Genomic DNA, 15,443 nt, shown 5'->3' on the forward strand with positions numbered 1-15,443 from the left:
TCTGTCACCGTTGTGGAGAGTCCTCATCTGACTCCAATATTCTGTGAAGTTGTTTGTGTTCACCAGGGGAACACCACAGCTAGCTGGTAGCAACGAGGCAGTTGCCAGCTGTCAAAGATGCTCCTGTGCCCTCCTCAGATCTTAGCGTTATCAGGGAATAAAACACAGACCATCAGAACTTTGAAAAATATAAAGGCTATGTTCATTACTTCGCAGGCAAGGGAGAAAATAAGCTATACATTTTTTTTTCCTGAGTAGTTTGCTAAGAGAAAACTAAGATATTAAGTGCTAGAAAAGCTCAAGGTACTTATGCTATTAATAATTGAAAACTAGCCACCAAGATAAGTCAGAACAATTCTGTAGGTCTATGAATGGTGGATTGAAAACATACCATCGTTCACTGGTCAGGAAAGTCTTCAGCTAGGTCCAGTAAGGGCTTCAAGTTCCATGGCGCTCTAAAACCTGGATGTCTCTAACATGAGCTGTAGGGACCGCTATCTGTAGAGTGACCATAAGACCTGGTATACCTGGAACAGTCCAAGGGTATGCCTGTTGTAATTATTATAGACATTCAGTATTGGTATCTTTAGGAGGTTTTGGGATAAATGGAATTTTTTAACTGCTTAGTGCCTAACAATAAATATTTGATAAATATTAGCTCTCAAATGGTTTGTTTACTTTTAGAATTGTCAGTGCTAACTTTAGTTTATGATGCAGTTTGAGACATTGAACTTCTTACATCAGACATTTGTAGATCATTAGGAAACTACATTGCACAAACACTGCAAATGCATATGTGCAGATATTACAGACTAAAGGTCATAAATGTGTATCAGTCACTGGGGGGAAAAAAACATTTCCAAACCATATGACTTGGGAATAGGCTTTAAATGAGAAAAGTAATTCATGTGACACATACATGTTTTTCTAGGATTTCTCATTGGGCTGTGGCTCAAAGATAGCTTTAGACATGTTGTCACAGAGCTTACTGGTTTTTATAGGATTTTATAGAGCTTGGTTTTTCATTGCAATTCTCCAGTTATGCTTCTGTCTTTAGAGACTCTTCACCATGTTTGAGTATGGTCTTTCTCACCATGATTCCATTACCCTGAGATGAGTGTTCTGTGGCTAAGGGAGCTGGGGTGTAGCATGCTTAGTGAAGCTTAAATAGGAGACCTGTAAGGCCACCTGGTCAGGTGGACCCAAGCTCTTGGCTGCTTTCAATCTGGTGATTCTCTTTATTCTTCTTGTTGAGTTTTCACATCTTTTACAGTTTCTTCTGGATTTACTACCTGAAATCCTTTAATTTCTATTAGCTAAATTTGATACTTCTCCCACCTTCTAAATATCTTCTTCCTCTGAAGTCACACTATGGTCAGTACTTTCCTTCAGTGGTCATTTCCAAAAATCAGTGTCCACATACCTCATAGGGCTTTTGCTCCGTAAAGGTGTGTATTCATGATATATTCAGTCTCTGGGAAGGATTCACAGAGTGCATCCAGGTATGCAGAATAACTCACATGCCTTAGAGATGTGTTATTAATAGAACATGATGCTTTTTAAATCCAGTGGTTTTTGGAAGGCTAATTGGGCTCAGAAAGCTATTCATTCATTCTCTGCCTATTGGTCTCCTATAAGCCTCTCCCCACTGCCCTCTCCTCCCAGTGCTGAATGGCAGAGAGAAGTGTACACCAAAGCATTCTCAGCAGCAATGAGGCAAGGCCAGGTGTTCACATCATGTTTTTAGTTTCATTCCACTTCTCTCACAATTACTTAACCCCTCTCTCCTTTTCTACCTAAATTTCAATTGTCTCAAAGAGAGATAAGGTCAAAATGATCCATAATTAAACAGAATTCCAGGAACTCCAGAAATCCAGAATGTGCTGTCAAATACCCTTGCAGTCAGTCACCTTGCCAGTATGAGAGCTGCTTAGCCTTCCCCGCCCGCTGGTCCACTCACAGCAGTTCTTCTCCATGGATCTTGAGCTCAGAGATGAGCAGAGAATGAACCCAGCAGCTTACTCAACCTACCAACCATGAAATGCTCAAGTGGAAGACCAGGCCAAGGGGACCACAATCCTCCTAAGTAGGCAGATTTTTTTTCCTCATGTGTTTTGAAGAAGTTGGCTGGTTTCTTGACTTCTTTCTACTCTGTGCTTTTCATGTATTTGTTTGTCTACAGTCAGACAAATAAGAACCACACACATGGTGCATGTGCATATATGTATCTAGTGAGGGGCATGTGTGGAAGTTGCTTACATTTCAAACGCTCCTTTAAATGACAACTCGTGCAAGGCCATGAGCACCCATTTTTCCAGACCGCTGCAGCCCACAGAAAAGCTACTGCCTTTGGTCTCCAAGGAGACTCTCAGGCCCGTGATCTTGGCAATGCATCCTCTCTGAAATCAGGTCCGATGGCTTGGGGTTGCAATATTGCTGTGGCACACTCTGCAGATACTTGTAGAAACCTTGACTGCTCAGAACTTTTCTGTGGGTGTATTTCTGGTTTCAGAAATTAAGAATCTTTATTGTTTAAAGTTCTCATTTTCTGGTGCTAGACTGACAGTTTGAAAGGTATATATTTTTGAACTGAGGCATTTAATAATTATTTTTCTTAATAATGAGTCCAGTGAGATAACAGAGAGGGTCCTTTCAGAACTTTTTCAAAACGTGGCTTATTGGTGATATGACCCTTCTGTTTTGCCTTCTCCAATCATTTCTACAGCCTCCAGAATGATTATTCTAGAACAAGAATTTGGTCCTGACATTCTCTTACCTGCAGAATAGAGTTCAGACAAGTCCTCCAAGACCCTTCCTAATCTGGCCCCTGGTTCCACCTCTTGTTGATGGTATCCTCACACTCTGCTCCAACCACAGACCACCACCACCCTCTCCCCAACACTGCCATGCAAGTCTCCCACTTTAGGTCTCCGTGCAGATGCCTTTTCTTTTAGAAATTCTTTCTGGGTCTTTCTAAGGATTAGATGCTACTTCCATATGCTCTCATCAAACCTTGTGTTAAATTATTTATTTGTACCAGTTACTACACAATCCTTTACCTACCTGCTTCCTTGTTTCTCTAATCTCTGAAGAATAAAGACTGTGCTGTTTCTGGTCAGAAACAATGCCTTGCTCAAAAGTGTAGGGAAGCTTGTGGGTAGGAGTATCAAAACATAAAGTCTTTACCTGGCCCAGAATGGCTAAGTATGTCTTACCTTTCTTATTCTTCATCCAACCACCACCTTCCTCTTGGCAAATAGTGATAATTTTTGTGGAAACTTAGCCTTGACCTACCTCTTCCTCCCCACCTCAGTGGGTGCAGTAGAGTATATCCAAATATAGGCAGCATTCTCTTTTTCAGAATAATGGCATTATTTGAATCATTGTACAGTTCTCTTTGGGCAAGGAAGACCATCTTAGAGTATGAGTTAGCAAACTTTTTCTGTAAAAGGCTGCACACTGCCTCTGTTCCCTGTCCATTTCTGTTATTGGTTTACAACCATTTAAAAATGCAAACACTGTTTTTAGTTCATGGGGCCACAGGCAGGATTTGGCCTCTGGGCTGTAGCCTGCCAACTAGTTTTAGAACTTGATGTCAATTTTATAGAGACCTATTGCCAAGGAATCTAACATGGCATGGCACTTAAACAAGGGACCCGCAGCCCCCCATCTTGCCATCCTTCATCTTGCATTCATGCAACCTTTCTCTGTTTGGCAGTTGTACGTGTGCAGCCTTCTGCACCTTGGGACAGCCTGGAGTTAACTTTTCTCGTTCTTCCTTCCTGTCTCCTCAAGTTTCTACTGTCCATTCTCCTTCTCCTGGGAGTTATTTGAACTGTTAAGGGCATTAAACTTCCTATTGGCATTTACTTAGGAGAAAAGAGACACAACCAAAAATGATTTTTCAAAGCAAGTTCCTCCTTTTTTGGAACATTCCATTCCACACAGGATTTCTCAGTGAATTCTCTTAAAAGTATTTATTACATATTTGTATAAATGAGTGCTTGAACATTAAATTCTTCCTTATTACTGTCGGTCACTTAACACCCACCTGGAGTTTAGTATTTCCTGATGTGTTAGGCAGAAAACTTAGTCTGGGTATAAGAACGTGCACCCCAGAAAACTCTTGTTTTCACATCTGTCTCTATGGATTAATCTCATAATAATAACTCTGAGAAAAATAATGTGTTCATTGGACAACCATGTTGCCTTCAAAAAAGAAATTCAAATGCAATTTAGTAAAGTGTTGACCATTTAAAAGATAATGTAATTAATGGTCTTTTGAAAGGTTTTGACAGTTGAACACAAGAAAAGCTTTCTGGAATAAACTGTGGCATTTAATTGGTAATGATAAATCAGTATTTGTTCTGTAATGGTAGCAAATGTGCCGTACTAATATAAGGTGTTGATAACAGGATAAACCATGTGCAGAGGCGAGTAGAACACAGTAACTCTGTTCCATATTCAGTTTTTCTATAAATCTAAAACTGTTCCAAAAAGCAACGTCTATTAATATTTTTTTTAATCACCCAAACTATATTAGTGTACTAGGGCTGCCATAACAAAGTACCACAGACTGGGTGGCTTATAGAATAGAAATGTCTTGCCTCCCAGTTCTGGAGCCTGGAAGTCCAAGATCAGGATGTCAGAAGAGCTGATTCCTTCTCAGGGCTACAGGGCAGGATACATTCCTTGCCGCTCTCCTTGACTTGTAGATGGCCATCTTCTCCTTATGTCATTTCCATTGTCTTTCCTCTGTGCATGTCTCTGTTTCCAATTTTTCCCATTTTATGTGGCCATCAGACTTACCCACGTGACCTGACTTTAACTTGATGACCTGGGTAAAAGACCCTGTCTCCAGTAAGGGCATGTTCTGAGATACCAGGGGTTCGGTCTTCAACAGAGGAATTTTCAGGGATGCAACTCAACTCGTTATGCTAACTGTCCCTCCTCCCAGATTAACACCTCTCTAATGCCTAACATTCTTCCAAGTGTTTCCCACATACCAACTCTTTCATTTTGCCTTCACTTTGCATGAGTCTATGTGTTGGTTTTGTTCTGCAGTGACCAACAGCAGTTGCAGCTCCTATACTTGGAGTGCGTCCTGTCTGTGCTCAGCAGTTCCTCCTCCTCCATGCATCTGCACAGAGGCTTCACAGACCTGATCTGGTAAGCAACCCCCTAATGCCCCCCCACACCAACCCGAGGCTTCTCCCCTTCCAGCTCTACATGTAGGTCCCTTCCCGTGGCATCTGCAGCCTACCAGTCACCCCATTTGTGCACGAATGCTTTAGAGAGAAAGCAGGGAGATTGCTTTGCTTGCATGCACTAGATCAGAATACAGAGAGGTTTGTGATTATCTTAACAAAGTAGGCCTCAGAGGCCCTCTTGCATTTTGTTGACACCATAGGATCATGAGACTCAGGAAGGGAAAGATTATTTCTAGGTTATTCATTTATCTCAAAAGTGTACAAAGACACCAGAAAGTTGCACAGGGGGCAAAAGCTAGTAAGTGTTATTCTTAGCTCTTCCCTGATACTTTCTCCATCTCAACCTGAAGACTAGTCGCTTAATCATAGCCAGAGATTCACACAAGTGACAGGGCCCGCAGGCAGCCAGCTAGTTGCTCTGGGTTCCTGGGCTTTTTGACAGGGAGGAAGTCCAATGATATGTGACAGTGTGTGTGTCAGAATTTTAAATTAACTTCTCAAATTAGAAGTAGAAATAATTTAGTTACTTATAGTAGAATGAAACTTTCTAACTAAGCCATTTATCACTGTGAGTCTGTTTCTTTATATAAGATGGTTTCTGAATACTTGTCTTGATATTTTAGTTAATTCTGCCTTGTGTTATGAGAAAAAGTATTCTGTTCATATATGCAGGAGTGATGAAGAGACATGGAAACCTGAGGGAAGGATGGAGCCAAAAGGAGGAGCAGTAAAGAACCCAACTCTTATTAGTCATTTTTGTGGCATCTGATATTTACCCTCAGGATTGTATTCACATTTTATCACTTTGACTTGTAGCAGATATTTTTTTTCTCCTGTGTCTTCCCAGGAAAAACCTGTGCCCAGCTCTCATCGTGATCCTGGGGAATCCAATTCATGATAAAAGCATCACCTCTGCTCACAGCAGCAGCACTGGTTCTGGCATCGAGTCCGACTCTGCATCTCCAGGAGTTTCTGACCATGGCCGGGGGTCGGGCTGCTCCTCCACTGCGCCAGCTCTGAGCGGGCCTGTGGCTCGGACCATTTATTACATCGCGGCCGAGCTGGTCCGGCTGGTAGGGTCAGTGGACTCCATGAAGCCCGTGCTTCAGTCCCTCTACCACCGAGTGCTGCTTTATCCCCCACCCCAGCACCGGGTGGAAGCCATCAAAATCATGAAGGAGGTAAGGGGGCGCTAAGGAATGCCAGTGTGCCTGCCAGGAGGTGGGGGGTCGTATCCAAACACGGTGTCTTGCCTACAGGAAGCACTCAGAAAATTCCGCCAATCGCTTGCCGAAACTTGTTTGCTACCACATGGTATCCAGTAACTGGCAGTATCTTTAGGGCTGGGATGTGTTGGGAGCCTCGGTGAGGAGAAGTTGATTGGTATTCACTGATGCAAAGTCATTGATAACTTAAGCTGCAGGCATCGGACCGGGCCCCAGTCTGATTTCCTTCTGTTCCCTTAGGTACTGTTTATGCAGATATTGTGTTTACTCCCCTTTGCCAAAATTGGATTTCAGAGTGATTCCATACTCAGGTTGTACATCGTCCAATAAAAAAAAAAAATCATGACTAATCTCTGACTGGTACAAGAATTCCCTTTGCCCCATCCATTCTTAGGCCCTCATATCCCAAACATCATGACCCCTGTGAGAAAGTAGTTTCCCAGCTTATCACAGCTATCCTAGTGTGCTCTTTCATGGTTTTGAGGAGGTACTTCAGGTAAGAATTTCTCTGCTTTCTTTCAAATAACCAGAAAAAAAAGTGGATCAACATTTTTGTATTTGTGAAGTTGCCTTTGTTTTTGGTACCTATGCTCAAACAATAACAAACCCAGAGTAACAAAATTCCCTTGTTGATGATTCGTTTAAGTAGTATTTGCTACTCATCGGTTTTTCAGAAGCTTAATTTGAAATGCCTCTTCTTATTCTTTTAGTAAGATTTGACTGTAATGAACAATGGCAAGTTCTGACTCAACATTTCTAGAAATGAAGGAGTGATCCATATTTAATTGCTGGTTAAGAAAATCTATGAGTACACAATAATAACCTTCTTTTTTCTTACCTTCTATATGCCCAGCACTTCACATATATTATCTTTAATAGTTTTAATAGCTCTTTGATGTTGTATTTCAATTTGTACCAGTGAAGACTACTATTTTTTCCCCATGGCAGCTTCAGGCAATGAGGAAAGGGTAGGGTAGGCTTTAATAACCGGTTGCTCCTAGGTTGGTGAACCCAATACAACTTTGGAGGCAAGCGAGACTAGACTAGTTTGTCACCACTCAGATAGCTGTGACCCTCTCTTGGCTCTACCCTTGTTAAGCATATAACTGGGAAGCAAGATGGGCTTTCTCTGAATAGGCAGATCTTCAAGGAGAAGAAAGAGGAAGGGACTGGCTACACATGCTCAGATCCTTCTAAATCTACCAGTCAGATGAGACACACACCACCACCCCACATCAGAAGGAAGGGAGAGAAAGAGAGGAGAAAGGTCCAGAACTCTATTCCACTGGCTGTTTCTCCCCATAGAGATCTGACACCAGGAAAAAGGAATTTTCTTTCCCACAAAGAAACTAAGGTTCCAAAGGGTCATATGATTTGCCCAAGGTCACAGAAAAAGAGAAAGAGTGTGAACCCTGGTCCATCTATCCTGAAACCCATCACTTTTTCCTACAACACATTTACTACTGTACTTAACTTGGATATTGCAATGCAGATGATTCTAGGAGCCCCTTTCCATGCTGGCTCAGCTACCCTCTTCAGAGTCAGAGTTCGGATCCTCTGTCTACCACTCCCCAGCAAGGTTGTAGTAGCTAAATCATTTAATTCTGAACTTATAATTTTTCATCTGTACAAACTAGTAGTATTTCAAAGGTTCAAAATGCAATAAAGTTGTATAAATACACCATATGTATAAAGTGCTAGACAAATATTTGGCATGATTATTGCTATCCGAAGGAAAGGATAAAATATGTGGAGGCTGAAAATAGCTGGTCCTCATGACCTGCTACCCAGAGTAGTGCACCCATTCTGGCTCAGCTCTTTGTCTATTTGCCGTCTATTTTCTTCCTTTTGACTTTCTGAATTTAGGCTTATAAATCATCACTGTTAACAGTTTTTTTCAGGCTCTACTAGCTCTTGTTGCCTCTTTCATCAAGTCTGAATTATGCTGCCCAGTTTCTAGATCCTTCTCTCATCATTCTCATTTCCCAGGATCATCCTCATTCCATCTGACTGACTCTGCTCCATTCAGCTCCTACTTTCCTGCCTCTTTCCAGACTCCTCCCCTATCCCCATGGGCAATTCCACTTAGCAGGGTCAAGCATTTGATGATGATATGCTAGACAGAGCTTGCACTTCATGTTAATTTATTTACAAACTCTCTTAGTAAGATGATATCATGCCCAGTTTCTAGACGAGGAAGCTGAGGCTCCATGAGAAGTTATTTGCCCAAAGTCCTTGTGAGTAGCAGGGCTACCAGGTGAACCCAGATGTTCTGAGGACAGCTATGTCTGCTGGCAATATCCTCCTCCTTTATAAGTTCTGCTTCTTCCAACCACCAGTTTTGCTCTTTAAATTCCATCATTTAGCAATTAATTATATGTCCCACCTCACTGATTGTTTCACAGTACTACTTGGTACAAACTTCTTGTCTCCTCAGATTTTTTTATATTGATTTTGTTTGTCCCACCCCCTTCCCACCCCAGTATCTAACACTGCAGTGCTTGAATTAGAATACGTGCTCAATGAATTTTGACTGAATGGGAGATGGACTTGAAGACAGAATATCTGCAAACAGGGTGTTCTGTGAGCAGCAGCAACCTTTCTTTCTTACTCCGAGTTGACCAGCACTGAGGTTGTGGCTGCCCATGGTAGATCTACTCAATACCTGCATGCTGGGACTCCTGGGTGTCTCAGTGGCCTGCCTTCAGCTCAGGGCCTCATGCCAGGATCTGGGGATCAAGTCCCGCATCAAGCTTTCTGCAAGGAGCCTGCTTCTCCTTCTGCCTATGTCTCTGTCTCTCTCATGAATAAATAAATCTTTAAAAAAAATAGCTGCATACTGAGTAAATACATTGCATATGGGGCACATAGGTGTCTAAATGTATTTTAAATTATAACTTATTTAGCACTGTGTAGGAAATTTGTTATGTTTTCCCCTTTTTCATAGATTTTTCTAGCTTCCCAAAATTATTTTACAGGGCAAGGCTGCAATTAGACACCAGCATATGAGTAGCATTTGCAGGTGATGCTGCCCCATGGAGTCCAGAAGACTGATGTGGGCCAGGTTACTCCACTCACTATGACAACCAGTAAATTGAGAAGCTTGGTAACCTGGAAACCAGAATGTGCCGTCTACGCACACAAAGAAAACCACTGGGCACCGAGGATATTTGTTTAGCCTTTCACAGTTGGAACGCATGATGTGTTATTTCCTTGTTCTCTTTGTGATTTGTCACTCTCCCATGCGTGCTGTGTGCCTGTTAATCAAAGAGAGACAGGACAACATTTTGTTTTTCAAATGACATTCTCTTTTCTGTTTCCGCTTTCCCAAAATATGAGCAGTAATCAAAAGTTCACCTTGCTTCCTTTCTTCTCTCCCATGGTTCAGCTTCAGAAGGAGTTCCCTAGTCTTTAATCAGACCATGACACCCCAGCCCCTGACAGCACATCCCTCATTCCCACTGGGAGAAGCTGAGATTCGACGTGTCTTGCCATTCTTCAAGTAGTTGTTCAGCGTTCTTTAGAAGCGTGATCACTCATGTCCTTTCCTTCCAGATTTGGAAACAACTGAGAAATAAACCCAAGATTAATGTGGGAATTCAAATATGTCATCTGATTTACTACTGGTATAGTTAGATTCGAGAATGTAATGAGATCCCAAGACAAAGTAAGATTCTCCCCCAGCTATCCCTCTGAAATGCACCTGCCCTTCTAGCAAGAGATGGGACAGCTAGAGGCACTAAGGCCCAGCCACTTAGCTTGGATGCAGGGCAGGCTGGTGGCAAGATAGAGGGTGGGGGGAGGAGAGGGAAGAGGAGGCCAGGGGCGGGAGAAGGGGGGAAAGGGAAAGAGTGGAGAGAAGGAACTTGACTCTTTCAATGTCAAAAAAATAAAAAATGGAGAGAAAAGTGGAAACTTCATTGCTATACCTCCAAGAGAGTAGAAGTTCCCAATTTCTGGGGTACAAAAGAAATGTGGCAGGAGGGAAGGAAAGAAGAGTGCCCCTTAAGATGTAACTTTTTCTAGTTAACATACCTTTTTCTATGGGTATATATTACTTTGAAAATAATGGACAGAGGCACCTGGGTGCCTCAGTGTTTGAGCGTTTGCCTTCAGCTCAGGTCATGATCCTGGGATCAAGTCCCCCAATGGGCTCCCCGCAGGAAGCCTGTTTCTCCTTCTGCCTATGTCTCTACCTCTCTCTCTGTGTCTGTCATGAATAAGTAAATAAAATCTTAAAAAAAAAAAAAACCAGGCATAGTGATAAGAAGGCTGCTCTAATATACTTAACCCAATCTTTTCCTGAATTTATTAGCCTCAAATTGAAGTGTTCTGTAAAGATCTCTACCACATGGAGACAAAAATTAAACAGAATTAAACAGTCATGAAAATTCTATACATGAAAACTTGTAAGATGTAGCCAAAGCAGTATGTAGAAGGGTATTTATAGCTTAAAATGATTATATTTAAAAGATTGGAAGCCTAAAACTAAGATTCCAATTCTCCAAGGTAGGTAGCTGGGAAAAGGAGAACAAATTAGATTTAATGAAAGGAGGAAAAATAGGAATGGAAGCAGAAAGTAATATGATAAAAAGCAAATATAGTGAATCAATAAATTGAAAAGTACCAGGGCTCTGAAAAGCCTAAGGAAATTTAACTCTTGATAAAAGCAATAAAACAAATCCATAATAGGTAAAAACAAGTAAATAGAAATAAGAATGCAAACATGCATGTAACTATAGATGTTATAAACACTAAAGAAATTTTAAAAAGGTATTAAGGCCACTGAGTCAGTAAATTTGAAAACTTAGATAAAATAGATAAATCCCTGGGAAATAACACAGCCTTTAACAAGCTGGCTCAAGAAGAAATTGAGGACCTACATAGTTCTAGAATCTTTAAAGAAATTGAATCAGTAGTTTAAAAAAAATCTTTCCATTAAAAAAAACACTGGCCCCATACAACTTTAAAAACAAATTATACCAACATTTAAGGAATGGATAATTCTAATAATACATGAATATTTCCAGAGTATAGAAAGAGAATACTTCTCAACACATGATTTTTTTAATTTTTAAAGTTTTACCTTCATTTTTTTCCGTCCTCCCACCCCTCACCTATGGCAACCACCAAATCATTTTCTGTAACTATGAGCTTGTTCTTGTTTGTTTGTTTGTTTGTTTGTTTTTTGCTGTCTTTTTTTTAGATTCCACCTATAAGAGAGATCATATAGTACTTGTCTTTCTCTAATTTCACTTAGCATAATACCCTCTAGGTTCATCCATGTTGTCACAAATGGCAAGATTTCATTCTTTTTTATAGATAAGTAATATTCCACTGTATGTATGTATACACACACACACACACACACACACACACACACACCACATCTTCTTTATACATTTATCCATGAAGAGACAGGTTGTTTCCATATTTTAGCTATTGTAAATAATGCTGCAATGAACATGGGGTTCATGTATCATTTTGACTTAGGGTTCTCATTTTCTTCAGATTAATACCCAGAAGTAGAATTGATGGATCATATGGCAGTCTGTTTTTAATTTTTTGAGGAGCCTCCGTACTGTTCCAGAGTGGCTGCACCAATTTACATTCCTACCAACTGTGCACAATGGTCTTTTTTTCTCCACATCCTTGCCAAAACTTGTTTTTTTCTAGTCTTTTGAAAATAGTTATTCCAGCAGGTGTGAGGTGATGTCTCATTGTGGTTTTGATTTGCATCTCCTGGATGGTATTAAAGTTGAACATCTTTTCATGTGTCTGTTGGAAATCTATATGCCATCTTTGAAAAATGTCTATTCAGTTCCCCTGAATATTTTTTAAATTGGATTATTTGTGGTTTTTGTTTTTTTATTGAGTTGTATGAGTTCTTTATGTATTTTGGATAGTAATCCCTTATCAGATATATGACTTGCAAACACTTTTAGTAGGTGACTTTTTTTTTTTTTCAGTGGTTCCTTTGCTGTGCAGAAACTTTTTAGTTTGATGTAGTCCCACATGATTATTTTTGCTTTTGGTGTCAGATTTAAAAAATCCTCTCCAATACTCCTGTCCAAGAGCTTACTGCCTGTGTTTTCAAGTCTTCAATCGATCTTGAGTTAATTTTTTGTGGATGATATAAAATAGGTATCCATTTTCATTATTTTGCTTGAGGCTGTCGAATTTTTTGAGCACCATTTGTTGAAAGGACTGTCCTTTCCCTAGTGTATATTCCTGCTTCCTTTATTGTAAATTGACCTATATGTATTGGTTTATTTCTAGGCTCTTTATTCTGTACTTTTTGATCTATGTTTTTATGTTAGTACCATATTGTTTCAATTACTATATCTTTGTAATACAGTTTTAAATCAGGTTGTCTGATGCCGCTTGCTTTGTTCGTCTTTCTCAAAATTGCTTCAGCTATTCCAGGTCTTTTAAAGTTCCATACAAATTTCAGGATTGTTTGTTCAATTTCTGTGAAAAATACATGGAAAATTTGATAGAGATTGCATGGAATCTATAGTTGGTTTGGGTAGTATGGACATTTTAAAAATATTAATTCTTCCAATCCATGAGTACAGAGTATCTTTCTACTTATTTGTGTCATCTTCAATTTCTTTTTTTTAAATTATCTTTTATTGGAGTTCAATTCGCCAACATATAGCATATCACCCAGTGCTCATCCTGTCAAGTGCCCCCCTCAGGGCCCGTCATCCAGTCACCCCATCCCCCCACCCAACTACCCTTCCACTACACCTTGTTTGTTTCTCAGAGTTAGGAGTCTCCCATGTTCTGTCTCCCTCACTGATATTTCCCACTCATTTTCTCTCCTTTCCCCTTTATTCCCTCTCACTATTTTTTATATTCCCCAAATGAATGAGACTATATAATGTTTTTCCTTCTCCGATTGACTTACTTCATTCAGCAAAATACCCTCCTTCCATCCACGTTGAAGCAAATGGTGGGTATTTACTAATGGCTGAGTAATATTCCTTTGTATACATAAACCACATCTTTTTTATCCATTCATCTTTCGATGGACACCAAGTCTCCTTCGACAGTTTGGCTATTGTGGACATTGCTGCTATAAACATTGGGGGTGCAGGTGTCCTGCCGTTTCACTGCATCTGTATCTTTGGGGTAAATCCCCAGCAGTGCAATTGCTGGCTCGTAGGGCAGTTCTATTTTTAAGTCTTTGAGGAACCTCCACACAGATTTCCAGAGTGGCTGCACCAGTTCACATTCCCACCAACAGTGCAAGAGGGCTCCCCTTTCTCCACATCCTCTCCAACATTTGTTGTCTCCTGTCTTGCTAATTTTCGCCATTCTCATTGGTGTCTCATTGTGGTTTTGATTTTTATTTCCCTGATGGCTAGTGATGTGGAGCATTTTCTCATGTGCTTGTTGGCCATGTCTATGTCTTCCTCTGTGAAATTTCTGTTCATGTCTTTTGCCCATTTCATGATTGGATTGTTTGTTTCTTTGCTGTTGAGTTTAATAAGTTCTTTATGGATCTTGGAAACTAGCCCTTTATCTGATACGTCATTTGCAAATATCTTCTCCCATTCTGTAGGTTGTCTTTTAGTTTTGTTGACTGTTTCCTTTGCTGTGCAGAAGCTTTTTATCTTGATTAAGTCCCAATAATTCATTTTTGCTTTTGTTTCCCTTGCTTTCATAGATATATCTTGCAAGAAGTTGCTGTGGCCAAATTCAAAAAGGATGTTGCCTGTGTTCTTCTCTAGGATTTTGATAGATTCTTGTCTCACATTTAGAACTTTCATCCATTTGGAGTTTATCTTTGTGAATGGTCTAGTTTCATTCTTCTGCACATGGCTGTCCAATTTTCCCAGCACCATTTATTGAAGAGACTGTCCTTTTTCCAGTGGATAGTCTTTCCTACTTTGTTGACTATTAGTTGACTATAGAGTCGAGGGCCCATTTCTGGATTCTCGCTTCTGTTGCATTGATCTATGTGTCTGTTTTTGTGCCAGTACCACACTGTCTTGATGACCACAGCTTTGTAGTACAACCTGAAATCTGTCATTGTGATGCCCCCAGCTCTGGTTTTCTTTTTTAATATTCCCCTGGTTATTCGGGGTCTTTTCTGATTCCACACAAATCTTAAAGATGATTTGTTCCAAGTCTCTGAAGAAAGTCTATGGTATTTTGATAGGGATTGCATTAAATGTAGCATTGACATTTTCACAATATTATGAGCATGGAATCCATGAGCATGGAATATTTTTCCATCTCTTTGTGTCTTCCTCAACTTCTTTCAGAAGTGTTCTGTAGTTTTTAGGGTATAGATCTTTACCTCTTTGGTTAGATTTATTCCTAGGTATCTTACGCTTTTGAGAGCAGTTGTAAATGGGATTGATTCCTTAATTTCTCTTTCTTCAGTCTTATCATTAGTGTATAGAAATGCCACTGATTTCTGGGTATTGATTTTGTATCCTGCCACACTGCTGGATTGCTGTATGAGTTCTAGCAATCTTGGGGTGGAATCTTTTGGGTTTTCTATGTAGAGTATCATGTCATCTGCAAAGAGGGAGAGTTTGACTTCTTCTTTGCCAATTTGAATGCCTTTTATTTCTTTTTGTTGCCTGATTGCTGAGGCTAGGACTTCTAGTACTATGTTGAATAGCAGTGGTGAGAATGGACATCCCTGTCATGTTCCTGATCTTAAAGGAAAGGCTCCCAGTATTTACCCATTGAGAATGATATTTGCTGTGGGCTTTTCATAAATGGCTTTTAAGATGCTGAGGAATGTTCCCTCTATCCATACACTCTGAAGAGTTTTGATCAGGAATGGATGCTGTATTTTGCCAAATGCTTTCTCTGCATCTATTGAGAGAATCATATGGTTCTTGTTTTTTCTCTTGTTGATATGATCTATCACATTGATTGCTTTACAAGTGTTGAACCAGCCTTGCATCCCAGGGATAAATCCCACTTTGTCATGGTGAATAATCTTTTTTTTGGGGGGTGGGGGTGAATAATCTTCTTAATG

General features: G+C 40.2%; 1 protein-coding gene across 5 annotated transcripts in view; it reads left to right on the top strand.

Annotated features, from left to right (window-relative positions):
* ARFGEF3 (ARFGEF family member 3) overlaps positions 1 to 15,443 on the top strand; it is a 176,615-nt gene that overhangs the window by 80,589 nt on the left and 80,583 nt on the right. For all 5 annotated transcript variants that reach the window (XM_072825090.1, XM_072825098.1, XM_072825091.1 and 2 more), the window contains 2 exons: positions 5,065 to 5,169; positions 6,058 to 6,391. In XM_072825090.1, the coding sequence (XP_072681191.1) occupies positions 5,065 to 5,169; positions 6,058 to 6,391 (439 nt within the window). The remainder of the gene's footprint in view (positions 1 to 5,064; positions 5,170 to 6,057; positions 6,392 to 15,443) is intronic.

Source organism: Canis lupus, chromosome 1, assembly GCF_048164855.1.
Source record: "Canis lupus baileyi chromosome 1, mCanLup2.hap1, whole genome shotgun sequence".
Classification (NCBI taxonomy): domain Eukaryota; kingdom Metazoa; phylum Chordata; class Mammalia; order Carnivora; family Canidae; genus Canis; species Canis lupus.